The sequence below is a fragment of the Oncorhynchus mykiss genome, chromosome 2 (genome assembly GCF_057628025.1).
Source record: "Oncorhynchus mykiss isolate SJ-2025 chromosome 2, ASM5762802v1, whole genome shotgun sequence".
Lineage (NCBI taxonomy): Eukaryota > Metazoa > Chordata > Actinopteri > Salmoniformes > Salmonidae > Oncorhynchus > Oncorhynchus mykiss.
In genome coordinates, this window is record NC_143023.1 from 47,113,263 (window position 1) to 47,129,056 (window position 15,794).

Below are 15,794 nucleotides of genomic sequence, written 5' to 3' on the forward strand. Positions count from 1 at the left end.
GACAAAAAGAGAGAGGATGCATAGTTAGGAGCCATGACAAGAATGTAAAACAAAAATGTAAACAAGGTCTATGACAGTAGTTCAGTAGCAACCTAACTCCTCCTACATCCCTCGCTCTCCCTCTCCTCCCCTGCTCACCATGCATGGTGTGGTTGTTGTTTGTGAGGAGCTGGGACAAGGCCCAGAAGGCGTCCTCCTCGTTCAGGTACATGAGCAGGATGGCGGCGATCTGACTCATCCCCTGGCAGTAGCTCACCTCCTGGGGACAGGACAATAGAACTTTAAAAAATAGATCTTGGAAAGTGGATAGATCTTGGAAAGTGGAGGCGTCATAGAACGTCAAAAAGTTACATTGCTATAGACACCTTGCTGTTTTTGAGACAGCGTTGTATTTGCTAACAAAGAGATTTGGTTAATTAAGGCCGGCACCACAGGCAGTAAAGACATTTGTGACTCGATTTAGGAAACTAGGCGCATGTCGCAAGTCACGACTTCACAGGAGAGCCGTTTGAATGGAATTTTTTATTTCTTAATTTTTTAAAATTAAAATTCATATTTTGGCAGAAATGCCTTCTTGAACATTCCATGTGCCTTAATAACAAACTTGTATGCCACCTGTAAATATGAATAAAATTGTTAAATTACGAGTCGTGTTGGTTAAGCCACAGAAAAAGTTAGCAACCTTCCCACTAGCCATGATTGGCTGAGATGAGTGGGCTGGACATGCCGAGAGAGGAGTTTGGATTGGTCGGCCATAGAAGCTCATCAGTCTGTGTTGGTAATCCTGTCGAACGTGGCTTTAAAAAAAAATCTATTGTGTCGCTGCATAAGTGTGGCTCTCCACTTTCTGGAGGATCAAGTTCTGAAATCAGTGGAACTAGAGTATGATAGCTAAAGAGATGGAGAAAACACCTGTCTCTGGATTACATCTTCAAACTAAGGGAAACCGTGGCATAGCATTCCTGACTACGAGACGCGTCCATGCACAATGATGTATATAGGTAAGATAGCTAGCTACATTTTCAGATATTACACTTTTTCTAATTTTGACAGAAAGTGGTTTCATTTCAAGCTAAAGTGTACAGTTAGCTAGCTAGCTAACGATAGCTGGCTGGCTCCCTAGCTGATGTTATTATTAGTTTCCCAGAGCCGTTTGCTGTTCTAGTTAGAGCCTAATGTTAGCTAGCTAACATTGAACATTGTTGGTTAGCTCCCAACACTGTGGCATTTTTGGCACTGTTCATTGTGGTTTAACTAGCTAACGTTAGCTGGCTGACACTGTTTATTGTTTAACTAGCTAATGTTGGCTGGCTGACTTGTTAGATAACATTACATGACGTGTGTACAACACCCGTTGAATATGGCCGGTGTCAGTAAACGTCTGCAAAAAAGCGTAATGAAATTGTTGCCTGTAGAGCTGGTTAGGCTGTTTTCATGTTATCCAGAGGTAAACAAATCATCGGCCAGAGCGGAAAGTGTGCGCTTCGATAGCAAAACGAGATGGTGGGGCTAAAGCTTAGTTTAGTGTGAACATGGCTGAATGGTTGTAGACAAAGAAGAGCTCTTCACTAGATAGCAAAACAATCACAGGCGATTTTCTCAAAAGTGAGTTTACAAGTTGATCAACTTTCAAAGCAGAATTACTTTCCCATTGTTCCTCAAATGCAGTGTATGATATTCAATTTTGTAGCTTTGAGCCTCTACTTTTAAATAATGTAAAAAACACAATTTCAAATTTTGCTACCTAAGACCGAATCCAGGTGTTGAGTCATTTTTGCATAAAAAAACACCCTTGATTTTTCCCACATTTTGTTACGTTACAGCCTTATTTTAAAATGTATTAAATTATATTTTCCCCTCATCTACACACAATAGCCTACAATTGTATTAGCCTACTTTTGTATTTTGCAATTGTATTAGCCTATTCCAATATATGTCCTTCAGTGACGTTTATTCCCATAGTAATTCTTTATGGATCCATCCAGATGTGGTTAGAAAACAGCGCATGTGGTGGGCTATGCAAAGCGATTGGTGAAGTGACATGCCCTGCAAACACACATTAATACATTTAAAGTCCCTAAACTCAGCCGAGCATTAGGGTTCATCCGAGGGTTCTGACCTAACAACAGTAGTCAAGCACCCAAACTAACTGGCTAACGTTGGCTAGCTACTTCCAGAAACAAATGAGAGAACCGCTTACTTTGACCAATTTACTCGCCATAGCTGGTTAGGCTGTTTAAGTTATCCAGAACGTTGATGAGTGCAACTGTGCTTCTGGCAAACATTTTATTCTGATTTTTTTGCCAACGTTTACTGACACTGGACATATTCAACGGGTGTTTAGAGTTTGTAAATTTGTCAGTGAATCTGCGCACTGGCACACAGACGAGAGTGCTCTAAAATCGGTGGTGATAGCCAGAGCAAATATACCAGCTACGTCTATTGACAGTTGTCATAGTGACATCAAACATTATTTTGAAATAGTTACTTGCATAGTGGAGTCTTTTGTTTAGACATGTAGCTAGCCAGCTAAACAATGAATCCCAACTCATATTATTACTACCCTGCATGAATATACAGGTAGCTAACTAACCAGCTTCAACATTAGCTAGCTAACATTAGGCTATAACTAGTAATGCAAATGGCTCTGAGATACAAATAATATTACTACACAGATCATACATGTAACGCTAGCTAGCTAACAGTACACTTTAGGTTGAAATGAAAACGACTTTGACAAAATTAGAAACGTGTAATATCTGAAAATGTAGCTAGCTAGCTTCTCCCTCTCTGTCACGGATGCCACAGTTGCCCTTAGTTTGAAGATGTAATCCGGAGACAAGTGTTTTATACAACAACCTTTGTGTGTTTTCTTTTCATATTTGCAATCAAATGCCGAAATGTACTCCATCTTCTTAGCTATCATAGTCTAATTCCATTGATTTCAAACCTCGGTCCTCCAGAAAGCAGAGAGCAACACTTATGCAGTTCTACGACATAATATCTTTCAAAAGAGCTGCGTTACCTACACATACTGACCAGCTCATATTATAGACAGAACCGTGCTAGACCAATCCGAACTCATCTCTCAGCATGTCATGTCCACTCATTATCTCAGCCAATCAGGGCTAGCAGGAAGGTTGCTGACTTTTTCCATGGCTAAACCAACTAGGCTCATAATTGAACAACTTTATTCATATTTACAGATGGCATACATGTTTGTTATTAAGGAACATGAAAGTTCACATATTCCAGAAGGCATTTCTGCCAAACATGATAAAATAAAGGTTTACGTTCAAATGGCGCTCCTGTGAAGTAGACGCACGACATACACATAGTTTCCTGAAACGATTCACATTTTTGTTACACTAAGTTTTTCATAAGAGAAACAACAGTTTTAGTAAGTAATAAGCTACAGTCCAGTTACAACTACTTTTTTTTGTGGGTGCAGGAAGAGCAATTCTTACACTATTGTTCTAAATTCAATCACTCTTCTTCATCCTCATCATTCAGTTCATTCAAATTCAATTGTAATAAATTTTGTCCCAGTTTTGCATGTGCTCCAAAGGGATAACTTGAAATAACATGATATACAGTTGGTTAAGAAAATCATCAAAATAAAAATGTGATTATTTATTAGCCTATTGGATATCAGTATTTTAGGCACATGTTAATTAGGCCTCATGTAAATCAGTCAAAAGCTCAAGAGATACTGTTTGCATGACAACAGGTACTGTTAGATTACAATATAATTTATCTGTCAGTTTGGAACAACATTTCCTTTATGAGTAGTGAGTGATCCTAGGGTGGCAACACACACATTCTAAGTGATTTCAATTCTGATTGTTTAATACTGTTCAATTAAACTTCAACCATACAAATTTCCTAATTTCCTGCACTCAAATGCAGTGATGGAAAAAGTACACAATTGTCAATTATTCAAGTAAAAGTCATCCAGTAAAATACTACTTGAGGTAAAAGTCTGATGAAAGTATTTGGTTTTAAATATACTTAAGTATCAAAAGTAAATGGAATTGATCAAATGTACTTAAGCATCAAAAGTATAAATCATTTAATATTCCTTATATTAAGCAAACCAGATGGCACCATTTTTTTTTTACGGATAGCCAGGGGCACACTCCAACACTCAGACATAATTTACAAACAAAGCACGTGTTTAGTGAGTCCTCCAGATCAGAGGCAGTAGACGACCAGGGATGTTCTCTTGACAAGTGCGGGAATTGGACTATTTACTTTTAGGTGTCAGGGAAAAATGTATGGAGTAAAAAGTACAGCATTTTCTTTAGGAATGTAGTGAAGTAAAAATAAAGTAAAGCACAGATGCCCAAAAAATATATACTTTACACCACTGCTCAATTGAGATAATTTCCACACTGCCACGTAGGACTGCACGATATGGGCAAATAATCTAGGACTTATTTTTAACCAAATGTTGTAATTGCGATTTGACTTGCGTATTAGAGCAAATAGAATGACTATTCTAATTCTATAGTTAGAATATAATAGTAGGCACTTTGAATACAGTGTTGTTTGACATGACAACAAATGAAAATGCCAGGGAGGAATATTGTGACAGGGTAGGAACTAAAGTGTTCATAAGTGTTTCCTAGGGGACCCTATAAGCATGTTGAATGTTTTCTCTTAGCTACTTCATCTAGCTAACATTCTTGCTTCATGTAGCTAACATACATCAATAAGGGATCAGATTTCACCTGGTCAGTATATAGTACGTCATGGAAAGAGCAGGTGTTGCTAATATTTTGTACATTCAATGTACAAAGATGGTGATTGGGTCTAAAAGAGGCATTTGATAGTCTACATTTAGTGTTTTCTTTAACTGCCATTTCCAGAAAGTCAGACACTTCTGACACGCTAACACATTTTCTTCAGCTTCAGAAGCTTCTGCATTCACCTAATTTTGTGTAGTTATCCTTAGATATACAGTGGGGGGAAAAAGTATTTAGTCAGCCACCAATTGTGCAAGTTCTCCCACTTAACCTCTTAGAGCTCTAGGGGCGCTATTTCATTTTTGGATAAAAAACGTTCCCGTTTTAAGCGCGATATTTTGTCACGAAAAGATGCTCGACTATGCATATTCTTGACAGTTTTGGAAAGAAAACACTCTGAAGTTTCAGAATCTGCAAAGATTTTGTCTGTAAGTGCCCCAGAACTCATTCTACAGGCGAAACCAAGATGATGCATCACCCAGGAATTAGCAGAATTTCTGAAGCTCTGTTTTCCATTCTCTCCTTATATGGCTGTGATTGCGCAACGAATGAGCCTACACTTTCTGTCGTTCGCCCAAGGTCTTAGCAGCATTGTGACGTATTTGTAGGCATATCATTGGAAGATTGACCATAAGAGACTACATTTCCCAAGTGTCCGCCTGGTGTCCTGCGTCGAATTCGGTGCGCAATTGCCAGCTGCTTCCACTTTACCATTTGATTCAGGGGAGAAAGCATGTGTCCAAGAACGATGTATCAATGAAGAGATATGTGAAAAACACCTTGATGATTGATTCTAAACAACGTTTGCCATGTTTTCAGTCGATATTATGGAGTTAATTTGGAAAAAAGTTTGCGTTTTGAGGACTGAATTTATGGATTTTTTTTGGTGGCCAAATGTGATGTATAAAACAGAGCTATTTCTAATACACAAGGAATCTTTTTGGAAAAACTGAGCATCTGCTATCTAACTGAGAGTATCCTCATTGAAAACATCAGAAGTTCTTCAAAGGTAAATGATTTTATTTGAAGGCTTTTATGTTTTTGTTAATGTTGCGTGCTGGATGCTAACGCTAATGCTAACGCTAAATGCTAACGCGAAATGCTAACTCTAGCTAGCTACTTTTACACAAATTATTGTTTTCCTATGGTTGAGAAGCATATTTTGAAAATCTGAGATGACAGTGTTGTTTACAAAAGGCTAAGCTTGAGAGATGGCATATTTATTTCATTTCATTTGCGATTTTCATAAATAGTTAACGTTGTGTTATGCTAATGAGCTTGCTGATAGATTTACACAATCCTGGATACAGGGTTTTTTTCATAGCTAAACGTGACGCAGAAAACGGAGCGATTTGTCCTAAACAAATAATCTTTCAGGAAAAACTGAACATTTGCTATCTGAGAGTCTCCTCATTGAAAACATCTGAAGTTCTTCAAAGGTAAATGATTTTTTTGAATGCTTTTCTGTTTTTTTGTGTAAATGTTGCCAGCTGAATGTTAATGCTAAATGCTACGTTAGCCATCAATACTGTTACACAAATGCTTGTTTTGCAATGGTTGAGAAGCATATTTTGAAAATCTGAGATGACAGTGTTGTTAAGAAAAGGCTAAGCTTGAGAGCTAGCATATTTATTTCATTTCATTTGCGATTTTCATGAATAGTTAACGTTGCGTTATGGTAATGAGCTTGAGTCTGTATTCACGAACCCGGATCCGGGATGGGGAGATCAGAAAGGTTAAAAAGATGAGGCCTGTAATTTTCATCATAGGTACACTTCAACTATGACAGACAAAATTTGAAAAAAATACATAAAATCACATTGTAGGATTTTTTATGAATTTATTTGCAAATGATGGTGGAAAATAAGGAATGAGCTCCGTCGGGTCTTTAAAAAAAAATGGCAGGTGGGGAAACTAAACCTATTGCGTGATATTGAGAGATGTCGTGTGGGAAAATGGCTTTTTTCACTCGATCCATCCAACTGATCATCTTACCATCTCTAAAATGTAAATTAAACACTAAAGAGTTTATATAATGTGTCATTACATTCCTATTTGAAGGTTTGTGTCGATTTTGAATCGGGTTTTTAGGGCAGTGCTAAAGTGTTCTTCAGAAGTAAACAGCAGCTTTTTAGAGTCATGATAGCTTGCAGTGATGACGCAAAAAACTGACTAGGTATCAGAGAGAAGTGCTACACCTGGTGGAGAGGCTGTAAGACAGAATTAGTTGCTTTATGCGAGCTGTACGTTACGCCATGACACGTCACAATGTAACGTACAGCGTCGGAGGGGTCAGTTTTTTCAACTTTTCTCCAATAGTATAGAGCCATTACCATGTCAATCAACGCTTGAATAGAAACGTAGTTCACACCCCAGATTTTGATGTCAACACAGTCGCTACAGTCCCATTAGTTTTTGCAGCCTCGTTTGAATGTCGCGGTTGCGCACAATTGTACGGAATGGGGTTAGCGTACGTTAATGTGTTATAACTTGAGGAATGGTAAGGAGTCGTAACGTTATACCAGTTAATACTATAGCGAATTGGTTAGGTTACTAATGTTAGCTCATCTGATGATGTAACTTTAGCTAGCTACAGTTAGCTGTATGACTTTATTAGCCAGCTAATTTCACACCATAAACTCAATTATTTTGATCAGTTAAGTTGGCAAATGCTGCTCAACATTTCTCTGGCTAGCTAATGGAGAAGTCGATCCAGCTCGCAAGATAACGTTACTTAACAATCCTAACACTACTTCCACCACACTTTTCCCCTTACCTCAAACTTTCCTAATGCCAGTTGTTTTTTGGTTACAGCTCATGAAGTACGCTTCACCACCTTCTCAGCCCTGTCGCCGAGGTCAGGCTTCTCACCTACAGTACCTCTTCATTATCTTTCAGGGGATGCGCTGCTGTAAATAGCAAACTGCTTTCCTACTCTCTGCAGTCTTTCCAGAGCATGCACTGATGCTGTAACCAGCAAATTGGTTGTCTCTTCAGCCGTGTGCTGCATTCAGCTGTTATGTGAACGATTGGTTGAGCGTTGGATACAGCCAGTATTGCTCCAAACGCGCATCACTCGTACGCTTACAACCACTGTGATCCAAGCCCCCCCAAACTCTGGATTCAAAACGGTGAATTTTGCTGAAAGGTGACTAGTTTGCATCCCCGATGTCTGTACCAATCAGAAAATAACCAAGTAACCATAATACTCCGATCCTCTCCATTCAGTTCTTTCTCTGTGGACCACTGCCTGTCTCCATCCCAGGGAAATGTTGTGATTTGGCAGAAGCATGGCTAGCACCATTCTGCTCTTGTAAATATGGTTGTAAAGAAGTGAATGCTCCCTGATAAAGCCTTCTAAGAGACAGTCACCTAAAGTTAAAACTACGGCAATCAATAGAGCATTCTAATAGGAAATACAGCACAAGTACTAAATGCTAAGATGCAATTCACATTATAAAACCAAGACTACAGAGAGAGAGAGACATTATTACAAGATATGTAGCATCACCGCTAGTTGCTAAATCACTCAGACCTCAATTGCAAGGTAGCCAAGTGGCTTGGCTATTGGGTTGTGTGTGGTTTTGGACTAGGGATAATACTCTCACATCGATTTTGTACTGCATTCCCTATCCAGGCATCTGTTGAGCTTGGATGTGACGGATTCTGGGTTCTGATGCCTAAACTTGGATTAGTGTTAATTATCAGGTATTGTATTGAAAAATGTAGTGGTATGCTCTACAGCAGATATTCGCAAACAGGGGTACGCGCAATGCCGTCGAGGGTATGCCAAATAAAAATGTGATTCACTTTTAAAGATAGAATAATATATTTTTTACACTTTTTTCCCCCCTTCACATTTTCAAACAGTCCATTTATATTTTCCAACGGGGCTATACACTTGGGTGAGTTTTTTCTCTCACCCGAATAGCCTCATTTCACTGCCCAAAATTTAATTAAACCATCTAGTGTTCAGCAAAATAAAAACAATGTCAAATACAGGTAGCCTAGTCAAATAATGAACATCCAAATATTGACACGTTTTTAAATTTTATTGAGAGACGAGCTTAAAGTTTTCTTTACAGACCATAATTTTCACTTTTCTGACCGCTTGTATGATGGCGAGTTTCTCACACGACTGGCCTATCTGGGTGATATTTCTTCTCACCTGAATGATCTGAATCTAGGATTACAGGGACTCTCCACAACTACATTCAATGTGCGGGACAACATTGAGGTTATGACTAAAAAGTTGGAACTCTTCTGTCTGCATTAACAAAGACAGCACACAGGTCTTTCTGTCAGTGTATTATTTTTTTGTGTGCAAATGAACTCAAGCTTACGGACAATGTCAAATGTGACATAGTGAAGCACCTGAGTGAGTTGGGTGCACAATTACGCAGTTACTTTCCCGAAAAGGATGACACAAACAAATGTATTCATTATTCCTTTCATGCCCTGCCTCCAGTCCACTTAACGATATCTGAACATGAGAGCCTCATCGAAATTTCAACAAGCGGCTCTGTGAAAATTTAATTTAATCAGAAGCCACTGCCAGATTTCTGGATTGGTCTGCACTCAGAGTATCCTGTCTTGGCAAATCACTCTGTTAATATGCTGATGCCCTTTGCAACCACATATTTATGTGAGTGGATTCTCAGCCCTCACTAGCATGAAAACTAAATAAATACAGTCACAGACTGTGTGTGGAAAATGGATTTAAGACAGACTTTCCAATTCAACCCAACATTGCAGAGCTCAGCTTCCCATGAGCTGGGTTGTGACAAAACTCACACTCATTCTTATGTTTAATAAAAATATATTGTATAGTGTGTGTGTGGCAGGCTTACAATGATGGCAAAAAACAACATTTGAGAGTGCACTGACCCTAGTGCTAGAGGGGGTACGCAGCTAGAGGTTGAACATTGCAAGGGGTACGTACGGGACTATAAAAAGTTTGGGAACCACTGGTCTAGATGGTCTACACCAGAAAGTTAATTGGTTATCTTTACGATGAATGTATATGGTGGAAGCAATTAACATTGGAATGTACTGAGTGAAGGAAAGATAAATCACATGTTGGCAGGCACTGATAAGGTTGAAGAGCTGTGGATTAGTGAGGAAGGGGGTTGAGGTCAGATCACCTTAAGGGAGAAGGAACCGTTTGTGGCCCATATCTATTAACTTCCTGCATAGTAATATGTTTAGAGAGAAGGAGGAGACTCCACCCAAATTGGGGTATATATACTACCACTACTGTGAATGTCTTTTGTCTTATGCAGCTTTATCGACCCAAAGGGTGAAAAAACTTGGTTTGAGCTTTATTAAGCTTCCAGTTAGCGCGGCGAGCATGGTTCACCACGATTTGCAGTCGAACTAGAGATTCTGAATCAGTGAAACAGGAGCCGGGACCAGAAACAAGGTAGGCACAGTTTCTACACCTGTTATCACTAATTCTGACATTTTTATTTACTTATTTAACCTTTATTTAACCAGGTAGGCAAGTTGAGAACAAGTTCTCATTTACAATTGTGACCTGGCCAAGATAAAGCAAAGCAGTTCGACACGTACAACGACACAGAGTTACACATGGAGTAAAACACACACACAGTCAATAATACAGTATAAACAAGTCTATATATGATGTGGGCAAAAAAGGTGAGATAAGGGAGGTAAAGGCAAAAAAAAAAGGCCATGGTGGAAAAGTAAATACAATATAGCAAGTAAAACACTGGAATGGTAGATTTGCAGTGGAAGAATGTGCAAAGTAGAAATAAAAATGGGGTGCAAAGGAGAAAAATAAATAAATAAATAAAATAAATACAGTAGGGAAAGAGGTAGTTGTTTGGGCTAAAGGTGGGCTATGTACAGGTGCAGTAATCTGTGAGCTGCTCTGACAGCTGGTGCATAAAGCTAGTGAGGGAGAGAAGTGTTTCCAGTTTCAGAGATTTTTGTAGTTCGTTCCAGTCGTTGGCAGCAGAGAACTGGAAGGAGAGGCGGCCAAAGAAAGAATTGGTTTTGGGCGTGACCAGAGAGATATACCTGCTGGAGCACGTGCTACAGGTGGGTGATGGTCAGTTTTACAAGGGTATGTTTGGCAGCATAAGTGAAGGATGCTTTGTTGCCAAAATAGGAAGCCAATTCTAGATTTAGCTTTGGATTGGAGATGTTTGATGTGGATCTGGAAGGAGAGGAAGACCCTTCCTAGAGCTGTCCGCCCGGCCAAACTGAGCAATCGGGGAAGAAGGGAGGTGACCAAGAACCTGATGTTCACTCTGACAGAGCTCCAGAGTTCCTCTGTGGAGATGGGAGAACCTTCCAGAAGGACAACCATCTCTGCAGCACTCCACCAATCAGGCCTTTATGGTCAGACAGAAGCCACTCCTCAGTAAAAGGCACGATAGCCCGCTTGTTGTTTTCCAAAGGGCACCTAAAACCCTCTCAGACCATGAGAAACAAGATTCTCTGGTCTGACCAAACCAAGATTGAACTCTTTGGCCTGAATGCAAAGCATCATATCTGGACAAAACCTGCTACCATCCCTACGGTGAAGCATTGTGGTTGCAACATGTTGTGCAGATGTTTTTCAGCGGCAGCGACTGGGAGACTAGTCAGGATCGAGGCAAAGATGAACAGAGCAAAATACAGAAAGATCCTTGACAAAATCCTGCTCCTCAGACTGGGGGGAACGTTCACCTACCAACAGGAACAACAACCCTAAGCACAAAGCAAAGACAACGCAGTAGTGGCTTCCCAACAAGTTTCTGTATGTCCTAGAGTGGCTCAGGCAGAGGCTGGACTTAAACCTGATCAAACATCTCTGGAAAGACCTGAAAATAGCTGTGCAGCAATGCTCCCCATCCAACCTGACAGAGCTTGAGAGGATCTGCAGAGAATGGGAGAAACAGGTGTGCCAAGCTTGTAGCGTCCTACCCAAGAAGACTCAAGACTGTAATCGCTGCCAAATGTGCTGCAACAAACGGAGTAAAGGGTCTGAATACTTACGTAAATGTAATGTTTATTTATTTTATTTTGTATTACTTTTCAAACATTTCTAAAAATCTGTTTTAGCTTTGTCATTATGGTGTATTGTGTGTAGATTGATGAGGGAAAAAACTATTTAATCAATTTTAGAATAAGGCTGTAACATAAGAAAATGTGGAAAAAGTCAAGGGGTTTGAATATTTTCCGTTGACACTGTATGAGTACACACAGACATGACATAGGTACCACACACACTCACCGTATTGTATACGGAGTAGGCCGCTAGCACATGGAACAGGGCCTGCTGCCTGTGAAGAGAGAAAGAACACTTACAACCATCTCATTGACACCTTTCACACACAGTATCGTTGCCAGTTGTCAGAATGGTAACATAACACTCAAAAAAGGATGAATGAAGGCTCAAGTACAATGGCAATTGTACTGTGTGTGAAATATGACATTCTTTGGAACTAAGCTTGTCTTTAACTATAATAGAAATCATAACCAAAGCAACTGAAGCGGAGAGATGGTGTCTCTTATTCAAAACGTGCATTTTCTCAAGACCGACCACACCAGGAACGATTACTCATGCATAAACCATCTACCCCTCCCACCCACATCCTCTTCCCCCACCCTGCCCCTACATGATCTCCATTAATGAGGATGCATCCCAAATGGCACCCTATTCCCCATTTATAGTACACTACATAGGGAAGAGGGTGCCATTTGGGAATAAGCTTTAGCCCCTCACAGGCAGATTTATAATGAAAACATCCATGAACTAAACTAGAGTGAAAAGACTTTGGCAGCGACCGCCAGTCTCTGAAACGCAGGGATGTAGTCGAACTGTGTACTGTACTTTGTATCCATGTGGATGTCAAGGACATTCCTCTCTATTCCTCTAAGTACTAAACTCCTACTGGTATCTACTACTGCCCTGACCCTATGCATCAAATCAATGATAAAGTGTTAAAGGTCAACTGCCCTTGAAAACGGCCCATGTGGCATTGATATGAGTCAGAAACATTTATTCTCGTGTCAAAATTGGGTAACTAGGATCATTTTGCTTATTAATTCAGTCTCATCCAAAACACAGTTTTGTAAGTTAGTTCGTCATGACTTACGGGATGTTTGGTTTGGTTATGGCTTACTTACATGCCCACCTTTGCCAATGATACCCATTTGCCCAGAGACAAAAACCATTGTGATCCGCCCCCAGCTGCTATGTGGATATTTGTAGTCAAGTCTGTATAGGGGAGCAACGCATGTTAAGTTCATGTTTTAAGTATCCCTATATTTCTGTTATTATGGTGCTATCAGTCTGTTATTAGTACACCTGCGCGGTAGTCTCCATTGAGATGGACCAGGCCTGAGTGTGATGTCAACTATGTACTGTGGAAATACGGTGAAGTAAACTATGTTAAACTGGAACCTAGTCGATGTGTCATTTTGAGGTATCATTGGTAGCAGAGGATGGCTAATATCTACAATGAAGAGGTCATGTAATCTGGGCTGGGTTACTTATCTGGATGAGAAAAAGCTAGCACTTGCGGTGGTATTATCGCTGGAAGGAAGAGCGAGAGAGACAGCACTAGAAATATCCCTGGAGGATTTGAAGGATGACAGTATGGGAGCTTATCAGAGCACTGGATTCTGTGTTTCGTAAAGAAGAGAAAGACCATGCCTACGAGGCATATTCAAACTTTGACAGTGTTCCTAGAGACATTTTGATTGCAATGACAGACTACATAATTGATTTCAAAATGAGGTACAATAGGATGCGCAAGTACGACATGGTTCTCAAGTTGCTAGATACTGCCTGTCTGGATGGTAGGGAGAAACAGTCGGCTTTGACTGCTTGTACTGTGCTGACTTTTTGCGTCAATGGAAGTCGGCACAAAAAAGTATTTTTGGTGAAAATACGTCTGTCGCACCCATAACAAATGGAATGCAAGTGAGTGACGCGGCATATTACAATGAGCAGCAGAGAAAAGGCGCCAACAAGTCACGTTCAAGACAACCAGATGAGGGCGGCATTGCCCTGCACAAATCCACTGGACAGGTATGGAAGGATATCAAAAAGTGCTATTCGTCAAAGCACTTACCATTGTGTTAAAAAATTAACAAGTTAAACTAACAGAGGAAAATGTACACACAGACATGGAGCAACGTAACATTACACTGTTTTCAAACAAATCTGCATCTGATACTGAAGCCTTATGATCGGCTGTGATTGATACTGCATGTACATGCGTATTATATATGAACTAAATATGAAAGTACAAAATATGATTGACATACCAATCAACAGTCGTCAATTCTACCAAGAGAGTCAAGATACCAGAAAAAATTTGTCAGACTAAGTGTCACATTGAAACAGGTGGTCCCTGTAGATATCCCCTTACTATTAAGCAAAGCTTTCCTCAAGAAGCAGGGGCTGTACTAGACATAAAAAATAGCAAGGCAGTGATGTTTAAACAACCATTTACCCTTGAACTTAATTGTGTAAACATTTTAGACAAAGACATTACACAGGGTCCATGTAAAAATGAGATTCTGATGGACACAGAGCACATGGAGATTCTGACAGTCGAAGAGAACATGACCACAGAGAAAAAAAACACAAATTATTGTTAACAGTTTGGACATGCTACAGTTGACAGACGTCAGAAATTACTCAGCAGTTCTGGAAATAATGAGTATTTCCATTCTATGGCAGATAGTTAACAGTTGAGACATGCCAGAAATACAGCAAACCTAAGCCCAGACCAGCTGTTGGTTTGCCACTGGCGTCCAAGTACAATGAAACAGTGGCTGTAGAGCTACATGAGTTGAGACCAAGTGTGTGGTACCTTCACATAATCGACCACTTCACACGCTTCAGCGCTGGAAGCATTGTGAATACAAAGAAACCCAGTGAAATCGTCAAGCACTTCATTCCTGGATAAGTGTGCATGGCCCGCCCCAGAAATTGTACAGTGACAATGGAGTTGATGGGTTCTGATTTCTTGACTTATACTTATTCCTTTCACTGAGGGAGAGAGGGTAATTTATAACGTTTACATTATGTCAGGAGACGTTACTGTTAGCTATCAGGGATCCAATGGGAGGAGGAAATACACCGTTTGGTACGAGTCAACATGACAGCTGTGAGTTGTGGAGGAGTGAGCACTTTGGGGCAGAGGTCAGGTCAAATGAAGTGAGAAAGAACAGGTATCACTAAGGTTCTGTCTGTTCAGATGTGTAAGAGAAAATGTTAAATATCAGTGCTTGTGTGAATATGTCTTTTGTCTTATGCAGCTGTATTGACCCAAAGGGAGAATAAACTTGGTTTAAGCTTTAATAGTCGTCCGTGAGGTTTACTAGGTTAATTAAGAACCTAACAGAGGAAAATTCAATAATAATGAAATAAGAGAAATGGCTGAGAAATTCAACAGCCCTAGATTGGCTTTGATGGCAAAAAACTCAATGCACAATGTACATGGCTACAGCCCATACCAACTAGTGTTCAAGCAGAACCCTAATCCTGCTCTATTTCGGGTCAGTTTCAGTGTCCATATCATTGGATGTGACATCTGGTAGGTTGTGTCTGATAATGTGTCCTTTTGTTATTTTCTGTAGGAGGCCATAGACATGAATTATCATCACAATATTAGGTTAAAAGGTCTGCGAAACGACGTGTACAATGTCAACCATTACTCAACCACATCATAGATTGACTAATTTACTTGTGGAACGGCGCATACAGTGCAACATGAAATAGATGCATAACACACGATATCAAGTCACAAGGCCGACTTCGAATGCCAACAGTGCGTGAGTTTCATGTTTGCGAAAGCTTTTCTTTTTCGAAATAAAATTGCACCTTTATAATAAAGGATTGCATGCATCTATCATCGCATTTGCAGACTAATATAATAAAGGATTGCATGCATCTATCATCGCATTTGCAGACTAATGTAATATAGGCTACTATGCCTAATATGATGAGTAGGCTAATAATATTACTCAATCACTGCAAGATTAACACAGTTCTGAACAACGCATGTCTGAGCACGTAAT

General features: G+C 39.8%; 1 protein-coding gene and 1 long non-coding RNA gene across 4 annotated transcripts in view; both read right to left on the reverse strand.

Moving 5' to 3' along the window:
* Nucleotides 1-15,794, reverse strand: part of LOC149985120 (uncharacterized) — a 414,522-nt gene that overhangs the window by 270,285 nt on the left and 128,443 nt on the right. The gene's annotated exons all lie outside the window — the stretch shown is intronic.
* si:dkeyp-19e1.3 (uncharacterized) overlaps nucleotides 1-15,794 on the reverse strand; it is a 106,767-nt gene that overhangs the window by 9,133 nt on the left and 81,840 nt on the right. For all 3 annotated transcript variants that reach the window (XR_016486897.1, XM_021564121.3, XM_090201079.1), the window contains 2 exons: nucleotides 11,992-12,040; nucleotides 139-259 (listed from right to left, as the gene is read on the reverse strand). Coding sequence is in view for 2 of the 3 variants with exons in the window: in XM_021564121.3 (XP_021419796.3) it covers nucleotides 139-259; nucleotides 11,992-12,040 (170 nt within the window). In the remaining variant the exon portion in view is untranslated. The remainder of the gene's footprint in view (nucleotides 1-138; nucleotides 260-11,991; nucleotides 12,041-15,794) is intronic.